The sequence below is a fragment of the Maylandia zebra genome, linkage group LG10 (genome assembly GCF_041146795.1).
Source record: "Maylandia zebra isolate NMK-2024a linkage group LG10, Mzebra_GT3a, whole genome shotgun sequence".
In the NCBI taxonomy this organism is placed as follows: domain Eukaryota; kingdom Metazoa; phylum Chordata; class Actinopteri; order Cichliformes; family Cichlidae; genus Maylandia; species Maylandia zebra.
The window spans coordinates 33,519,786-33,535,684 of NC_135176.1; the positions used below are offsets into that span (position 1 = coordinate 33,519,786).

A 15,899-nucleotide genomic window follows, 5' to 3' on the forward strand; every position below is an offset into this window, starting at 1 on the left:
CTGAATCACAGCCGATCAGGTCATTAAGTCTGACGTCACTAGCCGTGTCTGGGTCTAAACTCCGCTGCAGGTCCATATATCAAACGATCACTATGGCATTACTGAGAGTTGAAAAACTGTCTAAAGTCTTTCATCTTTAATAAAATGATCAGCGTTCTGCTCTACCAGGTGTAACAATTGAGTTTAGCATCCAGGCATCCATGAAAACGGAATTTATGACATTTAACGGAGTTAGAAGTTAGCAGGGAGTTAGCTCGCTAGCTTCTATCTAAATACAATATAGCATGTCCTGACTGCGGGGTTTTGGAAACAAATTCAAACGTACAGCTCTGCTATCACTTCCAGCATAAATGAAGACAGAAAACTAAACAGCAGTGACGTTTGTAGGGTTACTGAAGTTGGGCTAGCTGCTATATAATGATGTGCTACGTGACCGCTAGCAACACAGCTATGTTAGCATAATATAAACAAGCTAACTTTTTTTCCACTGGATAAAAGTTAACGTGAGTGTTCTCGGTGGTCAGGAACAAATGTAATCGCATGGCAGGATGCTGTAAAAGGACCAAACTTCAGCCAGGAGAACAACTGAGATAATCCATCCACAATACGAGGTTAGTCATTCATATACTGCTGCATGGGCTGGGCTGTAGTTGCATCCTAAGGTTTTAAAAACTGAGCTTAAATAAATGATTAGCGGTACTAAAAGCCGAGGGAGGTCAACAGTGATCACTGACTGTTTTAGGAGCTTTTTGAGATCAAATAGAAGAAAATACAAAACATTAAACATGTTAACAACACAAAAGCCATATTAAACACAGACTACGCCGGACTGGGTGTCCAGACCACCTCATCCGGCTCATTTTCATTCCAAGGAGTCGCAGCTTCTCCGAGGCTGAGCCCTGCGACCTGTGGGGGAAACACCGCTGTGTTCCCTGTCACTGACTCATGACCACAGATAGGTAGGTGGAGCATCCTCTCTTCACCGCAGCCGCCCAGTTCGTCACTCTCGATACAAACAGGAAGTAGACACAGATCCTGATGCTGGTTCTGCAGGACATTTCTTCTTGTTAAATGGCACTTTTTCCTTCCCACTGTTGCCAAGTGCTTGCTCTGATCGTCAGAGTCTCTTTCCTACAACAATCAGCACCTCGAGGTGTCTGTTGTTGTAAACTGGGCCTTTATATCTGCAATTTAGTTGCACTGTTTGTAATATTTAAGTTTGAGCCAATAATCGTCGTTGCTCGAGTCCACGCACCCTTCAGAGGTAACTCAAGAGCATGATGGGATATATTGTCAAAGAAAATCCACGAACTGTGACTGAACACTTTAGTTTTATACAGTTTCACGTTCTTCTGGTGTGGTGACGGAAAAAAGGCACAAAAATTAAACATGACAATCGAGAGCTGAGGTCACGTTCCCGAGGGGCTCCTCGTCTGGTCTCCACATTTACATGAAGATCTACGAAATAAACGCACCTGTGTGTGTGTGTGTGTGTGTGTGTGTGTGTGTGTGTGTGTGTGTCAGCCTCCTGCAGGTGCCCCGACGTCACCTGTCAAAGTCAAGAGGAACTCTGGTCTAATTGAGAAAATCCAGGTGAGTCCAGCAGGTTTCTGCTGCCCCCTGCTGGTGTAAACATGCACCGACATCACTCTGACATCACTCTGACATCACTCTGACATCGTTCTGACATCACTCTGACATCGTTCTGACATCGCTCTGACATCACTTTGCAGGCTGAACTCGTGCTCTCGCCCACGGGTCCTCCTATGAAGAGCCCTGGCATCAGGATGCTGCCTCTCAACTTCCCCCTGCCCTCCCCTGGCTCCGCCCCACCTGCTACCTCAGTAACCACCTCGTCCTCAGCAACCCCCACCAGCCCAGTCACCTCTCCTGTAACTGAAACGGAAGGCCCCGCCTCTTTTGAGGAACCTGCCACTGTGGCGGACGGATCGGTCCTGCAGAGCATCAACAAGGTGAGACCCCTCCAAGGCGTTCATGTGATGCATTCAGTGACCTGTAAATACCTGCGCCGGCCAGCCTAAACACTCAGTTGATCACCCTTTGGTTCTCCTCCAGGGCAGAGCTCGCCACTCCATCCGCCGCCGTCCGCCATCACGCCGCCACAGGACATCCAGCAGTGGAGAGGTGGAGGCCAAAGATGCATCAGACACACAGGTGAGCTCCACAACTGACCCCGCTGACAAAACTGCAGCAGGCGGCAAGCAGGACGGCGAGCAGGGCAGTGAGGGTGACGTGTTCAAGAAGGAGGATCAAACAGACGCCCCAACAGCTGCTGAGAAAAACCAAACTCACGAAGAGGAAGAGCCAAAGAGCGGCGACGGTGATGTGCAGGAGGGAGAGAAAGGGTCTGCAGAAGAAGAGGAGGAGGAGGCACCATCATCATCAGAGAAGAAGGAGGAGGAGCCGAGGTCGCCAGAGACGCAGAAACAGGACCCGACCGAAGACGCTACACTGACAGACGGCAAAGAAGAAGAACAGAGCGAGGTGAAGTACCTGTTCTCCTTCCAGAGTGACATCAGTGCAGTACTCTGTGTACTTTGTGTACATGTACTGAAAAACTGCAACGTTTCCCCCGCAGGAAGCAACAAGCTCAGCCCGATGAGGACCACGCGTCGACGAGCCCCTGGAGTGCTGGGAGAGAAACCCCGTATCAGCTACACCTGACTGAAGAGGCCTGCAGACGCTCAGGAGGCGAATATTTAGAAACTCTGAGGCGCCGCCCGCCATCTGCGAATGAGCGAAGACGCTCGGCCAATCGTGCGAAGGTCCAGCCGAGCTTGTTCGTTTCCACTCAACGCCTTTCCACACCACAACACTGCATTCTTCCTGTTTAGCCATATATACTGTGACCTGTCTGTTCTTACTGTGTGCTGCCTACCATGATGATGATGATGATGATGATAAATGGTTTGTGTCTGTGTTTAAAGCCACAGCTGTGAGGGAACCCTCGAAGCCTCGTTAGGTTTGACTGATTTCTGGGAACCTCCGAGGTTTTGATTGGATGGCGACACGCAGCCTGAGGAGGCGGTGACGTCACAAAGTGCTTCTGATGATGAAATTAAAATACTTTTGCTACCATAATGATGATCTGCTCTGTTTTATTTTATCTGGCAGTGCTCAAAGAAATAAAGAGTTGCTAATGACTTCTGATTTTTCCGTGTCACAGCTGCAGCGCGATGACGAAGCTACCTGTCAGTCAAACAGGACACGCCCCTGATAATGCAAACTTATCAGGGGCGTTAAACACATGAAGGTGGATGTCAGCTGTACAAGTCTGGCCCACTGAGCTCTGGTGACGCACAGAGTAGAAATTTGAGACTTTTAACTGTATTTTAAAAAGTTTTATCTTTACAAATAAAGACTCATCGTAGTCTCCAAATTAACAATATGGTAAATGGCCTGTATTTATATAGCGCTTTACTCGTCCCTAAGGACCCCAAAGCACTTTACATATCCAGTCATCCACCCATTCACACACACATTCACACACTGGTGATGGCAGCTACATCGTAGCCACACCCACCCTGGGGCGCACTGACAGAGGCGAGGCTGCCGGACACTGGCGCCACCGGGCCCTCTGACCACCACCAGTAGGCAACGGGTGAAGTGTCTTGCCCAAGGACACAACGACCGAGACTGTCCGAGCCGGGGCTCGAACCGGCAAACTTCCGATTACAAGGCGAACTCTCAACTCTTGAGCCACGACCGCCCGATAACCAATAGGTTAATCTATTACAATGGTACACAACGTGTGAGGAGGAAACAGTGGGAAGGAAAAACTCCCTTTTAACAGGAAGAAACCTCCGGCAGAACCAGGCTCAGGGAGGGGCGGGGCCATCTGCTGCGACCAATTGGGGTGAGAGAAGGAAGACAGGATAAAGACATGCTGTGGAAGAGAGACAGAGGTTAATAACAAGTATGATTCAATGCAGAGAGGTCTGTTAATACATAGTGAGTGAGAAAGGTGACTGGAAAGGAAAAACTCAATGCATCATGGGAATCCCCGGCAGCCTACGTCTATTGCAGCATAACTAAGGGAGGATTCAGGGTCACCTGGTCCAGCCCTAACTATATGCTTTAGCAAAAAGGAAAGTTTGAAGCCTAATCTTGAAAGTAGAGATAGTGTCTGTCTCCTGAATCCAAACTGGAAGCTGGTTCCACAGAAGAGGGGCCTGAAAACTGAAGGCTCTGCCTCCCATTCTACTTTTAAATACTCTAGGAACAACAAGTAGGCCTGCAGAGCGAGAGCCAAGTGCTCTAATAGGGTGATATGGTACTACAAGGTCATTAAGATAAGATGGAGCCTGATTATTTAAGACCTTGTATGTGAGGAGCAGGATTTTGAATTCTGGATTTAACAGGAAGCCAAAACAGGAGAAATATGCTCTCTCTTTCTAGTCCCTGTCAGGACTCTTGCTGCAGCATTTTGGATCAGCTGAAGGCTTTTCAGGGAGTTTTTAGGACTTCCTGATAATAATGACAAACTAATGGAACTTCGTACGCTCATTCAGCAGCAGGTAAAAACTTCCAAGGTCAAAACACAAGAAAAAAAAAATCCTCTCAAAATTTAGAGACATCATGAAATCACATCAGGTACGATGAGATGATGAACATGGCGTCCTGACCAACCTCAGTAAGACTCGGGCCAGATTTAATCTTCACATCTGAGCCTTCAGTGATGTGAAACAGTGTGACAACGTGAAGCAGGCCAAAGATCTCAGACACTTCCTGCTGTAAAGAAGCACCAGAGTCAGTGACATCATCAGTCTGACTCCAGTGATCCACAGTGGGAGAAAACCCACAGTGGGTGAACCTTCCCAGGAGTGACCGGCTGACCAAAATTACTCTTCAGAGAAGAACCCAGAAGAAGACTGCAGGCTTCACATGTCTGAGCTAAGGTCAGAGGTCACGATTCAACAATAATAAAGAGACTAAACAAAAATGACATCCATGAGTTTAAGGAGAAACTCACTGATCAGGTCAAAGTGACCAGAAACGACATTTTGTGTTTATTTTTCTTGTTTGATGAAAGTGTGACCAACAGGACGTCTCAGCTCTGATTTAACCTGCCGGCAGGTCGAGCCGCTGCCTGGATGATCTGATTAGAGCGCCGTGCGTCTCTGCTTGAGGCCGCTGATGCTCGGGCCGTGGTTTCAGGCGTTGGGTGGAATAATTAAGGAAACGGCCATGGGTAACTTACTTAAAGCAAACTTTCCAGAACAGAAACTGACACGCAGCAGAGCTTTGAAAGAAACTAAACCAAAGTAACTGCTTTGAAGTCATCAGTTCTCGTGCCTCCTTCACTTCCTGCTCGTGTGAAAGAAGGAGAAAAATAGTCACAGACGTTTCTGGATCCCTGCACCGTGGGAGCAGCTGGTCTTGGTCTTCAGTGGTCTGCTTGTTCTCTGGCGTGGGCGTCTTTCTCCTTGGTTCTCGTGTGTTTCTGAACTTTTCCCCTCAGCTGAGCAGCGAGGAACGTCCTGCGTGGGCGTCACGTTGGGAAACCTCTCTGTGTGAACGCAGCCTGCCAGGTGAGCCGGTTACATAATTCTGCTTCCAGGGCCATCCCGCCCTCCTGTCCTGGATCGGCCTCCACAGCACAGCCCTGTGGTGATCTCATTAGGGAGTTATTTTCAGTGCTTCTTTGGTTCTTCCTGCAGGACCTAAGAGGGTTACAGAGTCCTGAGGTTCGCTCGGTGCCTGCAGAGTCACGGCAGCCTGGATGTGGGCCACCTCGAGCCTCCGCCTGCAGCCTGATCGTCTTCTGTGGGGTTTCCTGTCCTGAGGAGGATCGCAGGACTGCAGACCGCCTTTAACAAGCAGCGCACCGGGCCTTGGTCTCCTCCGCCATGGGGAACCACGGCTCGACCCTGGACGACATCCTGGCAGAGGACATGCACCACTGGTACAACAAGTTCATGAAGGAGTCTCCGTCAGGCCTCATCACGCTGTTCGAGCTGAAGGCCATACTCAACCTGAAGGGCATGAACGAGGACGCCAACCGCTACGTGGAGCAGGTCTTCTTCACCTTCGACATGGACGGGGTGCGTTCCACGTCAGTTTGCCCAGCCTGTTCTTCCATGTTTATAGGACGCGGCTTCTGCAGGAAAGTAAAAGTAATCTGACAGCAGTGACACGTCGACGGGTTTAGAGCTGATTTGCTTTCCTGCACCTTATTAGACCAAAACATCTAATAATGACATATAACCTGTTATATCAGGCTGGTAGTATGACAGCTGGTTATGAGGCTTTGATATCAATTTGAGACGAGTGTTACTAAAGTGGGGTTAAAGGTCACATGAAAGCTCAGCTTAAAGAAAGAAAGACTCTACATGGGACGTGCTTTGAAATGAAAACGTCTGATTTATGAGAGAAAACTCGACCTACTGCTTGTAGGGCTGAGCTGAGAGCTCTGCAGCTTGTGAATGAGCCCAATCAAAAATCAATAATGCTGACCGGGCTTTCCTTATTGATAAATCTGACTGTGGATACAGGATGTACCAAAACCAGTCATCAGATATCTAAAGGCTATGTTTTTAAAGTAGTGGACACAGAAGCTTGTGGTCGATGTTCACATACAAGGCTGAATATAAAGTTTTACACAGAAACCTGTTGACAGTGTGTCGCCTGGGCAGCTGTTGCTATGCGACCACATGAATCTTCAAATCAGAAATCCCTCGTTTTGAAATATTAACGTAGGTGATGGTGTAGTCGTGGTTACATGTAAGAGTCAGTCCGAATAAACTCCTAGAAACTCACAGCAGCCGTGCTATTGGTCACATGATGTCATCAAAGTGCCACCATCCACCTGTCAGTCACAGAGGCCACGCCTCTAATAACACCAACCTTAATTCTGAATGCAGTTTAAAAGTTCTCCACAGAGACCAGTTTGTGTATCAGGCTGCAAACATGTTTATTCTGCTGTTTAACACCAGATGAACTGCAGCTCCATGTTTCAGTCTGGAGGTTGATTCTTGTCAACATGAAACCAGACGTCAGCACATGTGAAATGTTGCTCATACTGTGAACACGAGTCTTTAAACTCAAAGCTTTCATGGAAACGTTAAAATCGCTCTGTGGTGCAGAGCGCTCGCTCGACCGGGAGAGGCAGGACTTCCTGCTCCATCAGCATGCAGAGCTGTGTGTGTGAGGATGCTGTGATCAGGTGAAGGGCAGCAGGAGATCTCCAGGTAAATGATCTCATGTACTAAAATTATTTTATTATTTTCTTAATATAGCACAAGGTTCAGTTCGCTTTGTCCTTTCTGACTCTGAGTACATTTCAGACTCGGTACTTTTTCACCCTTCAGCTTTTACCGCAGTATTTTTAAACCCGGGTATCTGTACTTCTGCCACCTCTGGATTAAAGGCTTCAGCCTGCAGCAACGACATGTGTAAAATATAAAGAGCAGGAGGCATTTTAACCATTTATTACAACAAGTAGTCCACATTTCAATAAAGCTGGAACTGGGTGGATGTTCAGGTGTAAGAGGTCCTCCCACAGAGGCCTGGAGGCATGAATGGTTGAGCTCTGTGTGGAGACTTTAGGAGGTGGTTTTATAATGTGGATGGTTGGTGGTTCGATCCTGGGCTCCTCCAACCTGCGTGGTGAAAAAAGCACTTTGAGTCCTCAAACTGAGCACCACGTGATGGACTGAAGCCGCAGTCTGACCAATCAGGAGCTGGGATTCAGTGTCAGATGATCGGTGAATGTGCAACCCAAGAATGCTGATGATTGTTAGTCTCATCTACGAGTTTTGCTGTTGTGGAAACTGGTCATAAAACCCCTGTAAGTATTACAGTAACATAAACCTACAGTTTTTAATGTGCAGAATTATTGCACAGCTGAACCACAGCATCAGACTCTCTGTCTGTCACGTTTGCTCTGCTTTGGTTTTGTGAAGCTGAACAAACGTCCATATTAAAACTGAGGTGTGAATCTTACAGGATGTCCCTGAACGCCCCCTCGCTGGTGCGGTTTTAACTCCCTGCTTCGTGTCTGCAGGATGGCTACATTAACTTTGTGGAGTACATCGCAGCCATCAGCCTGATGCTGAAGGGAGAAATCAACCAGAAACTGAAGTGGTACTTCAAACTGTTCGACCAGGACGGCAACGGAAAGATCGACAAGGAAGAGCTGGAGACCATCTTCACGGTAATGAACGGACCACCACGCTGACACAGGCTTAATCTTCTCCTGTCTTTGAGCTTTTTAATGCTGCCTGCTCAGCTTCTATCTTAAGACAGTTTAATCCCGCTGACACTGCGTCGACTGCTTCAAGCTTCAAATGATGTCATGGTGTCTTTTAAGGTCGGTGCAGCAATTACATTTTGTCTTAGTCCCACAGAAAGGTTTATGTATTTATAGAAAACTGGTTTCAAACTCACACACTAGACATCTGCAATATTTCCAGCTTTACAGGAAAGTTGGACTGAAATCAAGAGCGTCCCTCTCCACATGGATCCTGAATCAGCAGCACAGAGAACAGGGCTGGATTAGCTCTGAACTTAGACCGCTGCTAATCCTCTGAGCTCAATCAATCAGTCAAGGAAACTGCTGAAAGTGGAACAAGCCGTTCCCTTTGTGTTCTGACCAGTCGTGGACCAGAGAACATGGAGAACAAGATTACATTTACCAGGACATCTTTAAAGCATCGGAAACATCTGATTCAGCTTCTGGAGTTGGTAATCTCGGAGCCTCGGACACGGATACCGTGAGCTAAATCACAGTACTGGTCGTTCCCTGCAGAGTAACCAGACTGGTGGCCGAATGCTCACTCGTCAGATACGAAATATGAGTTAGCATTATAAAAGGGTTCCTTCCAACCTGAACATGAACAACTTAGCAAACAGCTGGTGAGACCACCACGCCCCCTCCAGGTCCTCTGTTTGCATCCTAACGTGGATTCTTTGATCTTTTACAGCTGAATCGCTCCTGACAGGAACACGTGTTTGTTTCAGGCTTTCACCGGCCATGGTGGTGAAGAAGAACCTCGTGACATCATTGGTTCTTCTTCTTTGGACTGAGCGATCCCTGCAGCAGCAGTTATGAATAGGGATGCGTATCGTTTAGGTTTTATCCGATACCGGTGCCAAACCAGTAGTTTTGAAACTGTGGCGGTGCTTAAACGGTGCTCGAACCGGTGCTTAAAGAATGGAGAACACAAATGGGTCCAAAAACCTCTCATGTTCAGCTGTTTTTTTGTAAAAAGATAACAATGTTAGCCTTTTCTGCAGCTATGGGGCATATATGGTATCACTCTTGGCTGGAAGCAGTGCTTAAACAATGGAAAAAAACACAAACTTTGTCCAAAAACCTCTCATGTTTAACTGTTTTCCACTTTTTCTTTGGTCATTTTAGCCTTTTTGGCCAGGGTGAAGGGAGTATCTGCCATCAAACAAGAAGACAGCCGCATGTAGCTATGATGATGTTTGCTAGTTCACCTTACATGCATTAATTTAATAACGTGGTTAGCCTACTCAACGTAAATTACACACGAGCAACATGAAGCTACTCACGCAGAGAAGAACGGCTGCTGCTGCATCATCATCCTCATCATTTCTGCTACACTGGCAGGGCTAGGGGCCAGGACTCTCTTCGGGTTTTTGGGGGATGTTGCTAACTCCGGGTCTGATAACGGGCACCACACCCGCAGTAGATGTGCTCGGTGTGAGGTCTCGCAGCAAGCTATCAAATACGGCGCATTTCTCGGCTTTTAACAAAATGCTATACGTCGCCAGGTGTTTCATCGGATTTGAGGCGTTACCTCCTTTGACAGTATCACAGTATCAGCTTAAAGCACTTGTTGCTGCTGAGTTTGCATCTTTTGCTGTGAAGTACAGCCAGACTTTGACCGCTTCGCCTTGGGCATTTTTAATCTGTAGCTCTGCTCTAAAAGAACGTACGTACCTGGCCCCGCCTACTATCCTCAGAAACGTAAAATGATTGGCTAGAAGTGTATCACAGCTCAGGGGAAAAAAAGCACCGAAATGTGCGCTGCTTTTCGGTCTGGTTAGTACCGTTTATGTCACAACCGGTGCCATCATGGCACGGGATACCGGTACCCATTACTAGTTATAAAAAACCTGAAACTGACCGATACAAAACGTTAAGCTCAGTCAGAGATTATTTTACTGAATGCTGACTCATCTTCATGATTCAGAAACTTATTGAGAACCTTGTTATTTGTCCTTGGTGTCTCCATCTGCAGGCCATCCAAGACATCACACGGAACAAAGACATCGACCCCGAGGAAATCGTCTCGCTCATATTTGAGAGGATTGATGTGAAAGGAGAAGGTAATGAAGACAGCTGAGCCCAGCTCAGATAGTAAACTCTGTAACTCCTCTCTGCCAGATCTGGACCAAAGTCGCATGACAGCCAACAATCAACCAAATAATTAGTAAACGACACAGTTGAAGATCCGACCTACACCCCAAACGACTTCCCACTATATAATTGATGGGCAGCTCTTCCACATTTTGGTCTGTGTTGTGTTTAAGAGGCATTTTGTTTATTAAATTATGGATTCTGACCTCTGACCCTGCAGGTGAGCTGACCCTGGAGGAGTTCATCGAGGGAGCCAAAGACCACGAAGATATCATGGACATGCTGAAGACCCTGATGGACCTGACGCCGGTCTTACTGATCATTATTGAGGGCCGGACGGGGAACAACCAATGAGAGAAACATGGAAGCAGTGAGCTGTGATTGGCCGTTTGGACAGGTTTAACATTACAGAGAGGAAGCCTGGCTGATTTTCATGTGAAGAAGGTCACGATGGACTCTGTGAGCTGCATCTGCCAACCCCCTCCTGCTGTAGGTCCCCCTGGACCAGGAGTTTGTGGTGCCACCAAGTCTTTCTCTTGTATGTGCTATATGTATGGAACCAACACCACTGCAGTGGGAACAAGGTCTTCATATTCCTTTGCCATAGAGAACCTCATTTCATCCAACATTTTGCTAATTTCTGCTTCAACTATTTAGAAAATGTGTCGCACTGACGCTGGACTGAGAATCAGAAAGTTGAGATACCTGAGGTTGAGTTTTAACAGCAGCATTAATAAAAACAACTACCAATAATAATAATGATGATAATAACTAATAGTAATAATTCTTCTAATTACTACGAGCTTTCAGAAAAACTTTAAATCTTTTCAACATCTCAACATCAAAGATTTTCGCCCCAGATTTATTCATCTGACTTTGATCTATAAGAAAAGCATCAAGCTACACTTTCTGCAAACAAACAGTCCATCAATACTGAGACAGAAGCACAGTAAAAGGACCTGAACTGTGGCTATGCATCCATGTCTGAGAATACTGCTACAGCGACTTGTGTGCTAATAGTTTTGTAATACTGAGACAGTGATTTGGAGAAGGTGCTGTCTCTGTGAGCCGGGAGATTACCGTACAGCTGATCCTCTTAATGCTGCCAAAGGATCTGATTCTTCCTCTGGAGGAGGCTTCATCATCTTTCACCCCCACACAGGTTCCTGTCTTTGAGGACAAAACTAAATGTTTCAAACACATCTTGCAGCCGTGATGTGTTTAACACACAGTCTGTGGGGTCGATAAATCCACTTTCCATATCAGAGCGAAGCGGTGCATTCAGGGACCAAAGCTGCTCCATCAGCTCAATTGGCAGCAGGCCAGTCCAAAGGTCCACTCGGGTCAGGCCAGACCAAACTGGGGCGCCTGAGGGCAGAACAACCTATCATCTCACTCACAGTGGAGGACTAAGCACATTTACTCAAGTACTATGCTTGACCTCATTTGTATGCCACTATCTACTGCTCTGCTTCTCAGAGAGAAGCTTTGTACTCCTCCCAGTGAACCAAGCTAACACATCAAAGCCTCAACATGATATTAATGAAGATGTGAGCACCCGCACACTTCCTCAGATTTAGTGAAAGAGACCAAAAAAGGACTCAATGAAATTGTGCTTTTTGAATGCGAATTAGAGATGGCATCTAGTGGCCATTGTTGGAATTGCACTTTTATTCATTCCTGCACTGGTTTCAGTAGCACTACCTACAGATGAAACAACTTTTTACCCACTGATCACTTTCTTCTGAATCTACTGAAAGGTTCAGCAGGTTTATGTAGATGAATGCCCTGCTGTCTTCAGTTAAACGTAGTGAACAGGCGCACATTTCCACCATTTTGGAGTGGAATTATTATACCTGAGGATGTGTCATTAATGAAGGGTGGAGGACAGTTCAACAGAGGAATCTCAAATATACAACATATCCAATGATTTTATCACTGTTATTAAAACCGTATATCAAAAACAAGTTTTCTGGTCATTTCAGGAGAAAAAACCTTTGGGGTAGAGTAGAGTTTAAACAGGAAGACACCTGCTGTATAGACTGTACAGTGTTGTAAGGTATGAGAGGTCCTGTGTCCCGGACAAGCCCCCAAACATGTTATAACTTCAAATTCAAAGGCACACAGAAAACCTAATATGAGTTGTCACCATGCTGCTGCTGTTATAATAATGAAAATAAAGTTACTTTCAAAGGAAAAACAGATAAACAAAAGACAAAGAAGGCTGTGAACCAACCATCTGCTTCCTATCTAACCAAAAACTGAAGACTGTGGGTAACTCCCAGCTCAACTCATAATACAGAGAACTACAAAAGCAACAAAACGTAACGCCAGTGAGGGAGGATGACTAAGACGCTAACTGCCAACCTTCATGCTCCGCCTTCCCTGTGTGGTGGTTCATCTGCAGCTAGTCAGCACTAATAATAAATCAAAAAGAAGAGAGCAGGTTAATGAGAAGGATTAGGTATAATAACAGGATGATGGACGTGTCAGCACACTGAGTAACGTTAGCATAAATTAAGAGTATCCATCCACAGGATACACACCAACAGCAGGCGTTTAGATGAAGTTTGCATTCACCTACGTGTGAAAAATAAATCAGACATAAGCAAAATTTGGGAAAAGGGGAAAAAAAACAGAGGTGGCTGCATGCACAGTCTACAAGATATCGATCATAACCTTTTTATCGATTTTTGCAAAACACGGTTGGCATAATGATCAGCTCAGCTGCACGAATCAGGAGGGTTTTTTTTATAAATCACTTTTTCCACTGCACCCTCTAGTGGACTCTCACAGCAATACATATGCTATAAGTTTAAAGGCCAAGCACACTACCGGCCTAGTTTTGCGCGACAGGTCGCTCGATTGAATGTTTTAAATGTTTTTATTTTTACAAGGTGACATGTGTGACCACGTCAGGAGGGTCTGAGGATGTCTGGCTAAGCTAACAGGTCCTACTGTGCAACAGATTTTTATGGTGAAAATGTGTCCTGTAAAATCTTCAGTCCTAACCACTCACGTATTGTGCTGCCTTATCAACAGAGGAGGAGCCAGACATTTGAAACACCCGGGGCTTAGCCCTAAAGGGTAGTATGCATGTGGGATTTTTTTTTTTTTGAGGGGGGGGGGGGGACTTAACCAAGACATAACCACAATCAGAACTAGATGATAGTAGCACTAAAAATCATCATAGACCTGCACTACACTTATTTATTTAATTCTACCAAAGTACAATATTTAGATTGAGAAAAGTTTATATAATTATTTATCCTCGTTGTGCAAACAAGCCTGCAGAACTTAATAAATATAGAATTTGAAAAATAGCAAACCTAAAAAGAAACACTAGGTACGAGATACATGAGTACCTATGATACGGTGATACTTTTAGTAAGCAACCATTTGACTAACATGTGTGTCTCACCTGCTCTTGTTCATCTCTGTTCTGTCCTCATTCTCCATCTCCCTCTCTGTTCCTCTCTCTCTCTCTTTGTGCTGACAATCATCAAATCTACAGTTGAAACCAGATATTTACTCTTCAGATAAAAACACTTTTTTAATTGTAACATCAAATCAGACTAAATGTTTATTTTTTAGATAAATATAAAAACATATTTGTTAACTTTAAGAGTAAAGAGAGAAACTGTCTGTATTTCTTAATTGCAAATGGCACCAAATTGTATTCAAACTGAGCCACACTTATGCAGCTCCACAGTTCTGTTCCTGCTGTTTTGGTTGACATCTCTTGATTTTCCCATGTCACAGAAACAGCCTCTGTGTTTTGCCTTATATGCATCCACAGCTGTGCCACCAGTTTACTCACATGGACTCTACGAACCAATCAGAAGCTTCTTCAGCTCAGAATGGAATCCTCTGGAGTTTTCTTATTAATTAACAATAAACTTAGTGTATATGTGCTCCTAAATTTAATGAAAGTGATAAAAAATAGACAGCTCTGTCTCTCTTTATTCTGACATTTAACTCATTCAAAAGATGTTTCAATATTTATCTAAAACAAAAGTTTACTCTAAATTGATGTTGTACAGTAAAAATGTTTTATGTTTTCTCCCTAAAGTGTAAATATCTGGTTATAAATGTGAATATCCTGCTGTGTACTGAAACCCCTCTTGTTTTGCATAGAAATATACTGAACAACATACAAAGCATAATATATAAAATAACATTTACCTGAGTTTTTTCTTTGAAAGAACCCTCTAATGTCCATTCTTATATTTCAGTACATAACTGAAACCGATTTAGTCGGGGAGGGTAAGAACTGAGAATATGAAATAAACACACGTAAGCTAAGACTCTCTAAAAAATAGCATTTGTTCGGCTTTTCATTTCGCCATTTGTTGATTCACTTGAAGAGCGAGTAACGTAACATGGGCCAAGTGATCAGTTTCATATCAATCTTTCGTGATGCACCGTCATATTTACATTATTTGTACGGTACGAATGATTTGCTTTGGTACCTGGTCAAACTTAAGCTCTCCTTAGTATGGCTGGCTCCGTTTCTCCAACAGCGCACTCACGGGCAGCAGCTGCCCCGCCCCCTCGCTCAGTCGCTTAGTGCCTGAGCTCGGATCATACCAATATCAGGGGGGATTCACGCACAGTCGTAAATTCCCACAGTGTGCACTATGTGCTTCGAATATTGTGTGTACTTTTTGTTTTATACAGTTGTCAGCCAGGCATCTAACTATGAAAAAATTACACTTCAAAAGACCCCGGGCTTCTGACAAAACAACCCGGGCTTAAGCCCAGTAAGCCACCCCCACGCTCCGCCCCTGCTTATCAATAAATCTTTTAAGCAAACTGTGTGCTGTTCATTTAGCCCCATTAAAGAACGTATAAAAAACCCAAACACTGTGTTTTCATTTTTTAAGAACCTTTATCGATACTTTGCTGGCAAAAATGTCAAAAACAATAAAGTTTTGTACTTTGATCCAATAACGCGATGGCACTCCAGCTGTTTACAATCTCAGAGCAGCTGGATGGACTTACTGATAATGATGATGATGAGGAGTAGTTCAGTTTTGTGTCTCTCATGAAGCACATGATTAAAATCAATTGAGAGTCAGGTGAAGGGGTCTGCCTGTCGCAGATTTGTTGTTTTTTATTCTTCAAATCCAACGTGGTGAAGTCCAGCTTCTGATTTACAGTAAGTCCAGTGGAACACCTGAGGAACCACCCAGGAGCCTGCTGGGTGGATGATTATTAGCTAAAGCTTAAATATCATAAAGCCTGGTAGTGGGGGATTCAGTTCATGTGCTGAAACAGCTGTTGGTGCACATTTAAAGTTTCCTGTTCCTGTTTTTTTGGTCTCCCCACCTCTGCCTCATTTAATTATGTTTTAGCTTGATTATATATTTTAGCGTATAAAGATGTTTGAATGTTGAAGTGATCCTGTCACTTGTTTTGTTTCTTGTCTTCGACAGTTTTCAGCTGCGCTGATGTTACTGTGGTTGTAAATCTGCAGATACATACGGGGACTGACTGAACTGGTCGTGTTTCTGCCTCATCAAAGATGAGCGCTGTGCTTTTGTGA

At 45.0% G+C, this 15,899-nt stretch overlaps 2 protein-coding genes across 2 annotated transcripts in view; both read left to right on the forward strand.

Annotated features, from left to right (window-relative positions):
* dub (duboraya) overlaps positions 1-3,102 on the forward strand; it is a 9,274-nt gene extending 6,172 nt beyond the window's left edge. Inside the window, exons 5-8 of the mRNA XM_004556897.4 lie at positions 1,525-1,593; positions 1,734-1,973; positions 2,077-2,505; positions 2,600-3,102. Coding sequence (XP_004556954.1) covers positions 1,525-1,593; positions 1,734-1,973; positions 2,077-2,505; positions 2,600-2,623 — 762 coding nt within the window. The 3' untranslated portion in view covers positions 2,624-3,102. The remainder of the gene's footprint in view (positions 1-1,524; positions 1,594-1,733; positions 1,974-2,076; positions 2,506-2,599) is intronic.
* Positions 3,103-5,644: 2,542 nt separating this feature from the next.
* guca1d (guanylate cyclase activator 1d) lies at positions 5,645-14,330 on the forward strand. The gene is made up of 4 exons (XM_004556898.5): positions 5,645-6,065; positions 8,027-8,176; positions 10,233-10,320; positions 10,572-14,330. Exons 1-4 carry the CDS (start codon positions 5,871-5,873, stop codon positions 10,703-10,705), a joined length of 567 nt encoding a protein of 188 aa, XP_004556955.1. The 5' UTR covers positions 5,645-5,870; the 3' UTR covers positions 10,706-14,330.
* Positions 14,331-15,899: the final 1,569 nt, after the last annotated feature.

Bases quoted from the DNA above. Each gene is read 5' to 3' on its own strand.
- guca1d (XM_004556898.5), top strand. From the start codon at position 5,871: ATGGGGAACCACGGCTCGACCCTGGACGACATCCTGGCAGAGGACATG. The intron at 6,066-8,026 runs GTGCGTTCCACG...TCGTGTCTGCAG, and splicing joins TCACCTTCGACATGGACGGG to GATGGCTACATTAACTTTGT. The intron at 8,177-10,232 runs GTAATGAACGGA...CTCCATCTGCAG, and splicing joins AGCTGGAGACCATCTTCACG to GCCATCCAAGACATCACACG.